This window comes from Ranitomeya variabilis, chromosome 1 (assembly GCF_051348905.1).
Source record: "Ranitomeya variabilis isolate aRanVar5 chromosome 1, aRanVar5.hap1, whole genome shotgun sequence".
NCBI classification, from domain to species: Eukaryota; Metazoa; Chordata; class Amphibia; order Anura; family Dendrobatidae; genus Ranitomeya; species Ranitomeya variabilis.
Genome location: NC_135232.1, coordinates 300,144,067 through 300,160,553, shown reverse-complemented (window position 1 = coordinate 300,160,553; position 16,487 = coordinate 300,144,067). Strand labels below are relative to the sequence as shown.

General features: G+C 41.3%; 1 protein-coding gene across 1 annotated transcript in view; it reads right to left on the bottom strand.

Moving 5' to 3' along the window:
- The window catches only part of TRPV4 (transient receptor potential cation channel subfamily V member 4), a 165,571-nt gene that overhangs the window by 50,571 nt on the left and 98,513 nt on the right, over window positions 1-16,487 (bottom strand). The window contains exons 6-10 of the mRNA XM_077295721.1: window positions 7,856-8,154; window positions 7,042-7,221; window positions 5,598-5,756; window positions 942-1,034; window positions 555-628 (exon numbers count right to left, since the gene is read on the bottom strand). Of these exons, the coding sequence (XP_077151836.1) occupies window positions 555-628; window positions 942-1,034; window positions 5,598-5,756; window positions 7,042-7,221; window positions 7,856-8,154 (805 nt within the window). The remainder of the gene's footprint in view (window positions 1-554; window positions 629-941; window positions 1,035-5,597; window positions 5,757-7,041; window positions 7,222-7,855; window positions 8,155-16,487) is intronic.

The window sequence follows — 16,487 nt, the reverse complement described above, 5'->3', positions numbered from 1 at the left end:
CAGCCTCAGCACCTGAGCCCACATCACATGCCGGAACACTATCCATGACATATCTATACATCATAGGTCATGAAGGGTTTAAACAATAGTCCTTTACCGACACACAAGATCATAGCACAGTTATGTGCTACAAAAAGATTAGTCTAGAAGAAAATAGCTTTCATCAGAATGATATTGTTAAGTCTTTAGCATTATATAACTATACAGAGTTGTGCCCTTAGGCCAGGGTCAGACTTGCGTGTGCAATGCGAAAAACTCGTGCGAGTCTCTCGCATGAATACCCGGGCACTTCCGCTGGCACTCGGGACCAGAGTGTGCAGCTGCATAGAAATACATGCAGCCACACACTCCGGCATCGCATTGCATCCAATACGAGAGCCTGGGAGGTGACATGCTAACGATCCTTGACCTTCATTGCCTGTCTTAGCGTATATCGAACTGCAATGGGATGATACCCGAGTGCAGGCAGATGTTTCACAGGCACCTATAGACATGTCTGTCTACAGGAGTTCCCCTTTAACACATTATTTACTTTTTTTTATATGAACACTTACTACAATAGCTGAAAAGATCCATCTACGAATAAGGAATTTACCCCCGGACACTTCTTCATGAAGAGGTCTTTAACCTTTACAATAATATAATTTAAAAAACAAATTTAGACAACAGAAAAACATAGTTAACATCTTCTATCAGTTTATGTACTAGGGTAATTTTGTCTAATGTAGATTTTGGCAGAGTTCCTGAACTCAGCCATAGAGATATTGTGTATACGCGCGTGAATCAATGAAGAAAAAGAAATACAATTGCGTGAAAACCTCGTAATAAAAGCCGCACATATGCAATAAAAGAGTAGCTGTTGCAGAGCAGTTATCACTAGAAAACTGTGATAAAGGTTTTTAATTTTTTTTAAAAAGTATCATAGAAAAAACAGAACTTACATTGGAAAGAAAGAAGAATATCCCAGTTAGCAAAGTAATGATCTCTCCAGACAAGCGCAGGTAGTCCACTGTCGTCTTATACGGATAGGGCGGCTGTCAAGAGGAAATAGGATTTCAATTCATGTGTTTCTTACACCAAAGTAAATAATCACCAAACAACAATATTGAGTCACTTACAGCTCTTAGGCCAAGGCTAGGTTCACATGTCCAGTAATCATCAGGTTGATCGGATCCAGCATCAATCAGTTGACAAAATAAGTTGTGCAGACATTTTTGTCCACCTGAAAAAAAATCATTTCAACTGGATCTGTGATTTTAATATTGAAGTCTATTGAAAATGGATCAGTGAAATAGCCATCCATTGTTCTCCCATTTGTGAAGGATTTTTTTGCTTAATGGATCAGTGTGAATGGATAATTACTTGAACATTCACAGGTCCAGTAGTATGTTAAATATTTATTTTTCCACCTAAGCAAAAAAAAAAGGATCCTTTTCAAATGGGAAGAAAACAGATGGCTATTTAATTGATCTGTTTTCCATTGATTTCAATGTTAAAAATATGGACCCAGTTGAAATAATTTTATTTTTCAGACAGACCAAAAAAAAGTGTCTGTGGATTGCTGCGGGATCCGTTCTAAGGCCATGTTCACACTTTCAGTATTTGGTCCGTATCTTTCATCAGTATTTGTAAGCCAAAATCAGGCGTGGAACAATCAGGGGAAAAGTGTAATATTAAAGAAAAAATAAAAAAGCTTTCTGGAAAGTCTTCTGATCACGAATAGGGGCACTGCGATGGGGAAACCCTGTGCCCCATCATATGCCAATCTGCTCCAGGTCACCACTTCTGTATTTATCACCCACTACTGGTTTTGGCTTACAAATACCTACTAAAAACTAAATCAATTAGACAGTGAGACAGTGAGTGGTTTTTGGACTGTAGGAACCTACACAGGATGAATAGCCACTCCAAAATGTATTTTTTGTACTGTCTATAACTCAATTTACAAGATACAAGAAATTACATTAAAAGCAATATTAAAAATTTGGAGAATCATACAGAGGAAAAAAGGTGAAAAAACATCATACATGTGTATAAAGTGCATGGTCAAATAATACTCAACATTAAATTCAGTGGCTGTACTACGGACAAGCGATAGATGAATATATATATATATATACACACACACATACATATACACATACATACACTATATATATATATATATATAAATATATATATATATATATATATAAATATAAATATATATATATATAAATATAAATATATATATATATATATAAAAATATATATATATATATATATATATATATATATATATATATATATATATATATATATATATATATATATATATATATATATATATATATATATATATATTTACTCCACAATGGGACGAAGTGCAAAAAAAAGTTGGATGTAGCTGTCAAATGCAAACACGAGTAGTTGACCAGAACAACAAGAGACACAGAACTGCAATTGAAGTTCTGGGTATCTTGTTATTCTGGTCAACTAATCTTTTTATACATGGTATGTTTGCATTTGACAGGTACATTCAACTATTTGCACATTATCGCAATGTGATAGAATATATAGGGTGGGCCATTTATATGGATACACCTAAATAAAATGGAAATGGTGGTGATATCAACTTCCTGTTTGTGGCACATTAGTATATGGGAAGGGGGAAACTTTTCAAGATGGGTGGTGACCATGGCAGCCATTTTAAAGTAGGCCATTTTGGATCCAACTTTATTTTTTCCAATTGGAAGAGTGTCATGTGACACATCAAACTTATTGAGAATTTCACAAGAAAAACAATGATGTACTTGGTTTTAAAGTAACTTTATTCTTTCATGAGTTATTTACAAGTTTATGACCACTTATAAAATGTGTTCAAAGTGCTGTCCATTGTGTTGGATTGTCAATGCAACCCTCTTCTCCCACTCTTGACACACTGATAGCAACACCGCAGAAGAAATGCTAGCACAGGCTTCCAATATCCTATCCATTGTTTCAGATGCTGCACATCTCGTATCTTCACAGCATAGACAATTGCCTTCAGGTGACCCCAAAAATAAAAGTCTAAGGGGGTCAGATCGGGAGACCTTGGTGGCCATTCAACTGGCCCACGATGACCAATCCACTTTCCAGGAAACTGTTCATGTAGGAATGCTCAGATCTGACACCAATAATGTGGTCGTGCACCATCTTGGGTGTCAGGTCCAAGCATTCCAACTACTTGTTCTTTAAGAGGCTCCTCTGTCCTCCACTCATTACCTGTAGTAATGGCACCTGTTTGAACTTATCAGTATAAAAGACACCTGTCCACTACCTCAAACAGTCTGACTCCAAACTCCACAATGGTGAAGACCAAAGAACTGTCGAAGTACACCAGAAACAAAATTGTAGCCCTGCACAGGGCTGGGAAGACTTAATCTGCAATAGGCAAGCAGCTTGGTGTGATGAAATCAACTGTAGGAGCAATAATAAGAAAATGGAAGACATACAAGACCACTGATAATTTCCCTCGATCTGGGACTCCACACTAGATCTCACCCCGTGGGGTCAAAATAATCACAAGAATGGTAAGCAAAAATCCCAGAACCACACGGGGGGACCTAGTGAATGACCTGCATAGAGCTGGGACCACCGTAACAAAGGGTACATCAGTAACACACTACGCCGCCAGGGACTCAGATCCTGCAGTGCCATATGTGTCACAATGCTTAAGCCAGTTCATGTCCGGGCCCATCTAAGGTTTGCTAGAGAGCATTTCGATGATCCAAAAGAGTATTGGAAGAATGTCATATGGTCTGATGAAACCAAAGTAGAACTGTTTGGTAGAAACAAAACTCATCGTGTTTGAAGGAGACAGAACGCTGAGTTGCATCCAAAGAACACCATACCTACTGTGAAGCTTGGGGGTAGCAACATCATGCTTTGGGGCTGTTTCTCTGCAAAGGGACCAGGACGACTGATCCGTGTACATGTAAGAATGAATGGGGCCATGTATCGTGAGATTTTGAGTGGAAACCTCCTTCCATCAGCAAGGGCATTGAAGATTAAACGTGGATGGGTCCTTTCAGCATGATAATGATTCCAAGTACACCACCAGGGCAACGAAAGAGTGACTTCGTAAAAAGCATATGAAGGTCCTGAAGTGGCCTAGCCAGTCTCCAGATCTCAACCCCATAGAAAACCTTTGGAGGGAGTTGAAAGTCCGTGTTGCCCAGCGACAGGCCCAAAACATCACTGCTCTAGAGGAGATCTGCATGGAGGAAAGGGCCAACATACCACCAACAGTGTGTGCCAACCTTGTGAAGACTTACAGAAAATGTTTGATCTCTGGCATTGCCAACAAAGGATATATAACAAAATATTGAGATTAACTTTTGTTAATGAGCAAATACTTATTTTCCACCATAATTTGCTAAATAAATCTGGCCAAATCAGACAAGGTGATTTTCTGGATTTGTTTTCTTATTATGACTCTCATAGTTGTGGTCTACCTATGATGTCAATTACAGGCCTCTCTCATCTTTTTGAGTGGGAGAACTTGCACAATTGGGGGCTGACTAAATACTTGTTTTCCCCACTATATTATCTAATAGAAAGGTTGTGGGAGATGGCCTATGGTTGTAATGGCCAATAAACATGTCTTCTTCTGGGTGCTTTTCGATTATGTTGGGTGGGAGGGTTGTCATTCTATTTAGAGTGGTACGGGAGGGGAATTAGAATGCAGCATATATCAGGGTGTCCTGGTGCATCCTAGTGTAACCTGGTGCGGGGTAGTAGCTGTGGGTGAGAAACTCATCTCTTACACCCCTGCACGTTACATGAAAGTGCGGGTCCTGGCTGGGTGTTGATTTTGTCTATGGGGGTGCTAAGCCTTTGCAGGCCGCATGATGCTGGTGACTTTGGCTTGCCAGGACTAGATTTTTAACAGTTCAATGAGGGAGACAACCACTCAAAAATAAACAGTATTTACTGAACATCAATTTGGTGGGGATTATGTACAAAATGTGCATAACTTCACAAACGTTTTCTTTACAATACGGAGCATCTTCACACACAGTCTCTCTACCTGTTCAACTTTTCATTTGTCCTGCCTCATGTTTCTCTGTCTTCACCACCACCCAGCACACTACAACAGTCCTGTTTGTGAGAGTCCTATTCTCAACCCGCAGGTCTGTCTCTTCTTCATTCTTAAGGGAACTAGTTTGCCAATATAGCCGGTACTTAGCTTCTTCGCTTGCTGACGTCTTGGAACTCTGTTTCACGTTCTCTGTTCTGTCCTGGCCCGTTACCTCTCTGAGTTGTAAACTTGGGGCCGTACTGCTAAGTGTCTTGTCCCAGGACCCGTCTCCAGCTGAGCACTTGGTCTTTCACTCACTTCTCCTTTCTTTACTCTGGATCTCGCTATCCAGTGTCTTGATCTCCACTCATGTCAGCGATACCCAGGGCATGCAGCTCTATTGACTATTACGCCTGCTTCTGGCACACACTGATCCGTATATAAAAAGGCCATATTAATATTTTACGTGCACAATCTCTTCTATAGAGCTATTCCTGGCAGTAAGAGTAAATTTTGCCCATAAAAATATTTTTGGCTGTTAATTGTTTACACCTACTTTCCCTTCCATGGGTCTGTAATAGGCAATTAATGTAAATATGATCATGGCAATGAGGTAGGAGACGACACTGATGTAGAATGAGACCGCTCCAAATTTTCGCCATTTATCCCTCAACAGTTCATTGATCGGTTCCACTGCCAACATTTCATGGCGATTCTGGAATAAAAAAAAATAAGCAAAAAGATCTTTATATATAGAAGAAACATAAAAGAGAGCTCTTATGCATCAACTGTAACAGATCCTGGACAAAATGGAAGAAGAATAAAAAATAAAAATAAAAATGAAGTATAGATATGGTTGGTACATCTATTTTTTACAGTGATTATTAGTGGGAACATAAGAATATTCATGCAAATATTTATGAAACTGTATTAATTATGTGCAACTGCAATCAAATGAGTTCATGCTATTAGTCAAGGCATCACGTGGCTCCCAAAACTCGGCAATTGCAATGAGAACCCAGAAGTCTTTGGCTGCTATGGCTACCGATCTCATCCCCCTAGGGCAGAGGTCTCAATCACATGGCCCCTGAGGCTGCTTCATGAGGCCTGCAGATGAGAAGCTACTGGTGATGATCACGGCATGGTACAAGGGCCACCGATGCCCTCATCTTTGGACGCACATTTAATTGAAATGTATTGAGGCTCAGAGACAAGCTCTCTGCACCGCAATACCAATACCAGTCACCAGCCAATCAGGGGTGCGGGCAGAGTACGATGTCACTGCCTTGCGGTGCCCCGGATGTGCAAGAGGAAGAGGTCGCTGGTCACCAAGGGAGTGAGGTCAGGTGAGATGGATGTGTGTGTGTGTGTGTGTGTGCATGTGTGCACGCGTGCGTGCGTGCGTGCGTGCGTGCGTGCGTGCGTGTGTGTGTGTGTGTGTGTGTGTGTGTGTGCGTGTGTGTGTGTGTGTGTGTGTGTGCATATGAAGAGCGGCAAAACTGGGGACATTTGCAACAACAAGGTGACCAGGATGGGGACATTGGCTACAACAAGGTGACCAGGATGGGGACATTGCTATACGAAGATGAGCAACTATTAAATTGTACCAGAACCCATACAATGAATGGCATTAAAAGAGGTTTAAAAAAAACACCAAATATGTTAAAAAAGTTGTAGGGGAAAAAATGCTAATCAATGAAAAGGGCATCTCCTGCTGCAAAACATGCAACCCATCAAATTAAATCTTTTTCTATGTGCAGCCCATATAGCCAGAAGCGTTTGAGACCCCTGCCTGAGGCATAATAGCACAATCATGTTAACAGATCTAACAGCTCTCCACTCCATAGTTGGTCATAGCGCTGCAGGTAACCCTTCTACCTCATTTTACTTGAGGATTATCAGAATTCAGAAACCACCTTTGCTATGAATGTACACACACAGTAAGGCTTTTCAATATAGTGTTGCATTGACATATTGATATGTTTCAGTTCTGGCCTCACCTCGACCTTGCTATTATACACCAGGATTTCAAGTACCGAGACCTCTTCACCACATGTATCTAAGGATGACAAGTCGTACAGGGACGAGTAAACAGGTCCATAAGCCCAATCCCGGAATTTACGAGACAAATGTCTGGCTTCTTCATCTTTTATCTCTAGCCGGATAATATGCTGAAATATCTAAAACAGATGAATGTTTAAATTTTAGCTACGGTATTATTACTACTACAAATGACAACATATTTCTAGCAACAGTATTTCAAGAACGTAAATACAAAAGACAGATCTTCATGACCTATTTCTCAGATGAAGACAAGGATTAACTAGACAAAAGATCACTTTAAATGCTAATCATGTCAAATTGCTTAAAAAATATTGTGAACTTTAAATTTAAGCCTCAAGTGATATAAACAGGATATACATGTATTAAGGAAAAAAACTCTTAATACTTTACAATGAAGTGCAATTCCCATTATAAAACACAAGAGAGCAGTATAATCCCAAAATAAAAGCAAAGCGGTGGATTCATTTTATCAGATAGGTAAAACGAGCATGTACATACTAGCAAGCTAACACATTGCTGGGCCAGATTTTTAAACACTGTTCCATAAGAAAAAAAAAATTTAAACCCTTGAAAAGTATGTATATATAGTATATATGCACACACACATACATGCATGTACTACATAGCAAGATACAATGGCACAGTCTGTAGTCGAACCATATACTACAGGAATATTAGAATATCATTAAAAGTTTAGACATTTTTGGTTTTAGAAATTACGATAAAACAAAATAAAGGTTAAATACTCACCCCTATTTTACCTAGCTTTGCTGCCATCATTAGAGGAGACATGCCATCATTGTTCATTATAGCCTCCAGGCTACAGTCAGGATAAAGTTTGGCACACTTTATGACCAGTAGATCATACATTTTCGTAACAAATTTGGTATTCTCCCTTGTATTGTCTGCAATAGCAACCAAAGCATGTAGGACAGTATTGCCCCTTGAGTCTTGACGTCGCATATCGGCTTTCTTGTGAGCATTTTCTGTCAGGTAGTGCACAATGTCAGGCTGATTGGTACAAGCAGCGAGAGACAATGGGAGCTCACCTAGGAGAGTAAGGAGACAATGTCACTTTTTTATACAGAGCCCTAAAACACAAATTTTATCTTCACACATGATTAGTCTTTACAGATGTCCTAGTAGCGTCCATAAGGCCGGCGTCACACTCGGCGTAAGACAATACGGTTCGTATTTTACGGCCGTAATACGGCCGTAATACGGAGAAATGTTCCCAAAATAGTGATCCGTAGGCAGGGTGTGTCAGCGTATTTTGCGCATGGCATCCTCCGTATGTAATCCGTATGGCATCCGTACTGCGATATTTTCTCGCAGGCTTGCAAAACCGACATCTAATGGATTTATGTGCTCAAATGTTCGGGAAAACATATATACAGTGTATATATATATATATATATATATATATATATATGTCATTGAGACACATATATATATATATATATATATATATATATATATATAGTCTGTATTTATATTTACTACAGCGCGATATCTGTGAAAAGCCGGCTTTTCATTTCTCCTTCCCAAACCCGACAGGATATGAGACATGGTTTACATACAGTAAACCATCTCATATCCCCATTTTTTTTGCATATTCCACACTACTAATGTTAGTAGTGTGTGTATGCAAAATTTGGGCGCTGTAGCTGCTAAAATAAAGGGTTAAATGGCGGAAAAAATTGGCGTGGGCTCCCGCGCAATTTTCTCCGCCAGAGTGGTAAAGCCAGTGACTGACGGCAGATATTAATAGCCAGGAGAGGGTCCATGGTTATTGTCCCCCCCGTGGCTAAAAACATCTGCCCCCAGCCACCCCAGAAAAGGCACATCTGGAAGATGCGCCTATTCTGGCACTTGGCCACTCTCTTCCCACTCCCGTGTAGCGGTGGGATATGGGGTAATGAAGGGTTAATGCCACCTTGCTATTGTAAGGTGACATTAAGCCAGGTTAATAATGGAGAGGCGTCAATTATGTCACCTATCCATTATTAATCCAATTGTTTGAAAGGGTTAAAAAACACACACACACACACATGATTTAAAAGTATTTTAATGAAATAAACACAGCGGTTGTTTTAATATTTTATTGCTCTCTCAATCCATTTGCAGACCCTCGCTTGGCAAAACAATAAACACACAATATACATACCTTCTGCTGACCCGTCACGTCCCACGAGGTAATCCATCTGAAGGGGTTAAAATAATTTACAAGCAGGAGCCCTGCAAATGCAGCTGTGCTCGTGCTTGTAATTCCCCGGCGAATGAAGGAAATGTAGGTCATTGACCTACATTTCCTTCAGTCGCGGTGATGCGCCCCCTGCTGGATGTTCTCATGAACTGCAGCCTGGGAACTTTTTCCCACGCTCCAGGTCATATGAGGACATCCACCAGGGGGCGCATCACCGCGACTGAAGGAAATGTAGGTCAATGACCTACATTTCCTTCATTCGCCGGGGAATTACAAGCACAGCTGCATTTGCAGGGCTCCTGCTTGTAAATTATTTTAACCCCTTCAGATGGATTACCTCGTGGGACGTGACGGGTCAGCAGAAGGTATGTATATTGTGTGTTTATTGTTTTGCCAAGCGAGGGTCTGCAAATGGATTGAGAGAGCAATAAAATATTAAAACAACCGCTGTGTTTATTTCATTAAAATACTTTTAAATCATGTGTGTGTGTGTGTGTGTGTGTTTTTTAACCCTTTCAAACAATTATATTAATAATGGATAGGTGACATAATTGACGCCTCTCCATTATTAACCTGGCTTAATGTCACCTTACAATAGCAAGGTGGCATTAACCCTTCATTACCCCATATCCCACCGCTACACGGGAGTGGGAAGAGAGTGGCCAAGTGCCAGAATAGGCGCATCTTCCAGATGTGCCTTTTCTGGGGTGGCTGGGGGCAGATGTTTGTAGCCAGGGGGGCCAATAACCATGGACCCTCTCCTGGCTATTAATATCTGCCGTCAGTCACTGGCTTTACCACTCTGGCGGAGAAAATTGCGCGGGAGCCCACGCCAATTTTTTCCGCCATTTAACCCTTTATTTTAGCAGCTACAGCGCTGAAATTTTGCACATACACACTACTAACATTAGTAGTGTGGAATATGCAAAAAAAAGGGGATATGAGATGGTTTACTGTATGTAAACCATGTCTCATATCCTGTCGGGTTTAGGCAGGAGAAATGAAAAGCCGGCAATTGAATTACCGGCTTGTCACTAACACCGCTGCGTATTTCTCGCAAGTCACACTGCTGGTCCGTGTGGAATCCGTATTTTTCTCGCCCCCATAGACTTTCATTGGCGATTTTTTTGCGCAATACGCTGACAAACGCAGCATGCTGCGATTTTGTACGGCCGTAGAAAGCCGTATATTACGGATCCGTAATATACGGCTGATAGGACGAGACCTATTGAGAAGCATTGTGCCGTATGTTATGCGAGTTTTACGCACGTAGTTTCTGCGCTCTTACGTCCGTAAAACTCGCATGTGTGACGGCGGCCTAAGGAAATCAGAGTCCTTGAAAATGGAAAAGTCTTTTCACTGGCAACTCTGCTTTATCAATGAGCAGACCCCACTTCACATTGCCTGTTAGACAGCCACAACATATGCAGCTGCAGGGACTTGAATATATTATTTAAGCACGCCCAAGACATTCGGATAACACATTATCTGAGCACGTTCACTCATCACTACTGGTAATAGACACTATTGTGAAAATACTTTTGTTCCAAACCACAGTACTCAATATTGAAATTACAACAAGATGTGGAACTATGGGAATCACAAGATCAAGACATGTCAATGATATGCAAATTATTAAAAAATTGTAAATCTTTTCAAAACATCTGGATCAGGAGCACAGAAATGCAAATCATCAAAATCCACTCCTGGAAGGTCAATGATGTGCTTGATGTTAGATACTGCAGGCTCATTTAGGCCACGCAGGTTGCTCAGAATAGCATAGGCAACATGTGGCCTGGCATGTTGTGTTGAAAAATTTTACTTGGGACACTTTGGAGAAATGGCTGTGCCAGTGGTTTCACAACCAGATCAATAATGCCGAGCTGTTCGTGCACCTGGAATGAAGACTAGAAGCATTCAGTTCCCTATATTATGCTGCCCCACACCATAATCCTGAAGAGTGGGACTGGTGTGACATTCCCTTGTGAAGGCCTCTTCATGACGTTGCCCATTTGGATGCAATGATAGCCAGAGATTGATTGGTCTGAAGAAAAAGAGAAAAGCGGACTCATTGCTGATCAAGATAAACCTCAATTCCAGCCTCCATTGCTCAAAGTCTTCCTCTCATATCCATTGGGTGATCGCATGGGCAACTTCATAAAGAGGCCTTCACAATGGAACAACATAACAGTCCTACTCCTGGAATCATGATGTGGGCTGGCAGAATGTACAGTAGCCATGCTCCTCTGGTCTTCATTCTTGGTACACTAACTCAGATTTACATTGCTTTTGTCATGAAACCAGCACCCAGGGCCATTTTCCAACATGACAACACCAGGCTACATCTTGCTGGTGCTATTGCGAGCAACCTGCATCGTATAAACACAGTACCATGGCCTGCAGTGTCTACGGACTTGTCTTATACTATATCTGGGACATCATTGATCTGCAATTGCAAAGAGATACCAGCAGCGGTTCTTGATCACTTGTATGGGCAAGTGTATTTTGCGTGGCTTAACATACCTCAGACAACCATTAATAACATGCCAAGACTTCCTGTAAGAGCATGTAGTCTGCAGGTGAAGCTCATACCCAATACTGAATAAATCAAGATGTTTTGAATAATTTTGTTTCCATTTTGTTCATCTTTTACATACAGTATTGCTGTCTATCAATCTTGTGATTTTCATAAATGTTAGTGCTTTTTCAATGGTGAGGAGTGAAATTACAGAGGTTCTTTGTAGACAGAAGTCTCTTTATCTTCTATTTCTGTCTTAAAGGTGTTCTCCAAGAGTATAATAGAGATGTGACAGGAGAAGAAAAATCTTATCGGTTGACAGAGCATGGAGGACTGAAGATAGAGGAAAAAAAATCCTTTATGCTCAGCAAGCTAAGGTACAGATTTATTTCTTCTTTTATCACAGTTTATGATATACAGCTCCTCTGTCAGTTGAGACACAGGTGTTATATACACTCCTCAAAAAAATATTAAAGGATCACTTTCACATCAAGAAAAAACCTCAAGTCAATTAAACTTTAGGGATATCCATCGGTCCAGTTAGAAAGCATAAGTGATTGTGAATAAATTTCACATGATATTGTGCAAATTAAAGAGTCCACAGGTGTGTTGGAGAGGCAATAGTAAAGGTACCTTCACACGAAATGACTTTGTAACGATATCGCTAGCGATCCGTGACGTTGCAGCGTCCTGGCGATATCGTTTCGTTTGACACGCAGCAGCGATCAGGATCCTGCTGTGATGTCGCTGGTCGCTGAATAAAGTCCAGAACTTTATTTGGTCGTCCGATCGCCGTGTATCGTTGTGTTTGAAAGCAAAAGCAACGATACCAGCGATGTTTTACACTGGTAACCAGGGTAAACATCGGGTTACCAAGTGCAGGGCCGCGCTTAGTAACCCGATGTTTACCCTGGTTACCAGCGTAAAAGTAAAAAAAACAAACAGTACATACTCACCTGCGCGTCCCCCAGCGTCTGCTTCCTGACACTTACTGAGCGCCGGCCCTAAAGTGAAAGTGAAAGCACAGCGGTGACGTCACCGCTCTGCTGTTAGGGCCGGAGCTCAGTCAGTGTCAGGAAGCAGACGCTGGGGGACGCGCAGGTGAGTGTGTACTGTTTGTTTTTTTTACTTTTACGCTGGTAACCAGGGTAAACATCGGGTTACTAAGCGCGGCCCTGCGCTTAGCAACCCGATGTTTACCCTGGTTACCCGGGGACCTCGGCATCGTTGGTCGCTGGAGAGCGGTCTGTGTGACAGCTCCCCAGCGATCAAACAGCGACGCTGCAGCGATCGGCATCGTTGTCACTATCGCTGCAGCATCGCTTCGTGTGAAGGTACCTTAAGACAACTCCCAAAATACAATGGCTTTACAGGTGATGGCCACAGATAATTACTCTTTTCTTTTTCCTTGTAATCAAAATCTTGTTTGGCATTGAGTTTTGCTAGAGTCCTTTTCAAAAGTGGTAAGATGAGCTGTATCTGCATCCCTTTGAGGTTACCTGCTAGACTACCTGTGTATAGTCATACATTCTGTCTCAAGAAAATTTGCTCAGTCTCCCAGAACAGTCTCAAGAGCATGGGGAAGATACAAGGATTTGGGCTATTACACAAGGAGATGCGGACATAGCCATGGAGGGGCGTCAACTCAGCAGCAGGACCAATATCTGCTCCTTTTTGCAAGAAAGGAGTATCACTGCGAGAACCCTACAAAATTACCTCCAGAGGGCTACTGGTTTGCACATTTCTGACCAAACGACTACATGAGTATTGCAAGATGGTATCACGCCCAGTAGTGGGAATTGTGCACCCATCTCAACACTTTAGAGCTCAGTTGCCAATTGCCAGAAAACACCAGAATTGGCAGGTCTACAATTGGTGCCTATTCTCTTCACAGATGAGAGCAGGTTCACACTGAAAACGAGATACATATGACAAAGTCTGGAGACTCCGTAGTGAAGGTTAAGCTGTCTGCAACATAATCCTGCATTATCGGTTTAGCTGGGGATCATTGATGGCCTGGGATGAGATTCAATCTAGTCGAGAACCTATGGGACATTATGAATCATTGCATCCAACAGCACCAAAAACACCACAGACAACATACAAGTTAATGGCAAAATATTGATAGGAAACAAAGATTTTTATTTTCTACTAGCTGTACTACCCGGCTTCGCCCGGGTTAATGACTGCTGTTAGCAAAATAGAATGTGTTAACAAAAATTTATTCTGCACACAAAAACCACAAAACAAATAGATAGAAATGTAATTATTAAAAGGCAAAAACTAAGCAAATAGAAGCATTTCACAACATATATTAGCTTTGTTATACTGAGAATGTCTTTGTTGCCTATATTAACCAATCAGAGCTCAGGTTAATTAACTGTAGCAAAATAGAAGCTGAGCTGTGATTGGTTGCTATTGGCAGCCTGATAAATCCCCAGCCAACAGGAAGCCCTCCCCCCTGGCAGTATATATTAGCTCACACATACACATAATAGACAGGTCATGTGACTGACAGCTGCCGTATTTCCTATATGGTACATTTGTTGCTCTTGTAGTTTGCTTATTAATCAGATTTTTATTTTTGAAGGACAATACCAGACTTGTGTGTGTTTTAGGGCGAGTTTTATGTGTCAAGTTGTGTGTGTTGAGTTGCGTGTGGCGACATGCATGTAGCGACTTTTGTGAGATGAGTTTTGTGTGGCGACATGCGTGTAGCAACATTTTGTGTGTTGAGTTGCATGTGACAGGTTAGTGTAGCAAGTTGTGTGCAGCAAGATTTGTGCATGGCGAGTTTTGCGCGTGGCGAGTTTTATGTGTGGTGCATTTTGAGTATGTGCAAGTTTTGTGTGAGGCAACTTTTGCATGTGGTGCAACTTTTGTACATGTGGCAATTTTTCTGTGTGTGCAAGTTTTGCATGAGGTGAGTTTTCCATGAGGTGAGTTTTGCACGTGTGGCGAGTTTTGCGTGAGCCTAGTTTTGCATATGGCGAGTTTTGCATGTAGCGAGTTTTGAGTGGTGACTTTTGTGTTTCGACTTTTATGTGGCGAGGTTGGTGTGTGTGTGTGGTGAAATGTGTGCTGAGGGTGGTATATGTGTTCAAGCACGTGGTAGTGTGTGGCGCATTTTGTGTTTGTGTTCATATCCCCGTGTGTGGTGAGTATCCCATGTCGGGGCCCCACCTTAGCAACTGTACGGTATATACTCTTTGTCGCCATCGCTCTCATTCTTTAAGTCCTCATTGTTCACATCTGGCAGCTGTCAATTTTCCTCCAACACTTTTCCCTTCACTTTTTCCCCATTATGTAGATAGGAGCAAAATTGTTTGGTGAATTGGAACGCGCGGGGTTAAAATTTCACCTCACAACATAGCCTATGACGCTCTCGGGGTCCAGACGTGTGACTGTGCAAAATTTTGTGGCTGTAGCTGCGACGGTACAGATGCCAATCCCGGACATACACACATACATACATACACACATTCAGCTTTATATATTAGATATACCTGTATGTAATCTCCTGTATATAGTATATACCTGTGTGTCATCTCACCTATATATAGTATATATCTGTGTGTCATCTCCTGTATATAGTATATACCTGTATGTCATCTCCTCCTATACATAGCATATACCTGTGTCATCTCCTCCTGTATATACTATATACCTGTAGGTAATCTGCTCCTGTATATAGTATATACCTGTGTGTCATCTCCTCCTGTATATAGTATATACCTGTATGTCATCTCCTCCTGTATGTAGTATGTACCTGTATGTCATCTCCTCCTCTATATAGTATATACCTGTGTGTCATCTCTCCTGTATATAGTATATATCTGTGTGTCATCTCCTCCTGTATATAGTATATACCTGTGTGTCATCTCCCCTGTAAATAGTATATACCTGTGTGTCATCTCCTGTATATAGTATATAGCTGTATGCCATCTCCTCCTGTATTAGCCCTCGTTCACACGTTATTTGGTCAGTATTTTTACCTCAGTATTTGTAAGCTAAAATGGCAGCCTGATAAATCCCCAGCCAACAGTAAGCCCACCCCCTGGCAGTATATATTAGCTCACACATACACATAATAGACTGGTCATGTGACTGACAGCTGCCGGATTCCTATATGGTACATTTGTTGCTCTTGTAGTTTGTCTGCTTATTAATCAGATTTTTATTTTTGAAGGATACCAGACTTGTGTGTGTTTTAGGGCGAGTTTCGTGTGTCAAGTTGTGTGTGTTGAGTTGCGTGTGGCGACATGCATGTAGGGACTTTTGTGAGATGAGTTTTGTGTGGCGACATGCGTGTAGCAACTTTTTGTGTGTCGAGTTGCATGTGACAGGTTAGTGTAGCAAGTTGTGTGCAGCAAGTTTTGCGCATGGCGAGTTTTGCGCGTGGCGAGTTTTATGTGTGGTGCCTTTTGAGTATGTGCAAGTTTTGTGTGAGGCAACTTTTGCATGTGTTGCAACTTTTGTGCATGTGGCAATTTTTCTGCGTGTGGCAATTTTTCTGCGTGTGCAAGTTTTGCGTGTGGCGAGTTTTGCACGTGTGGCGAGTTTTGCATGTGGAGAGTTTTGCGCGTGGCGAGTTTTGAGCGGCGACTTTTGTGTTTCTACTTTTATGTGGCGAGGTTGGTGTATGTGTGGTGAAATGT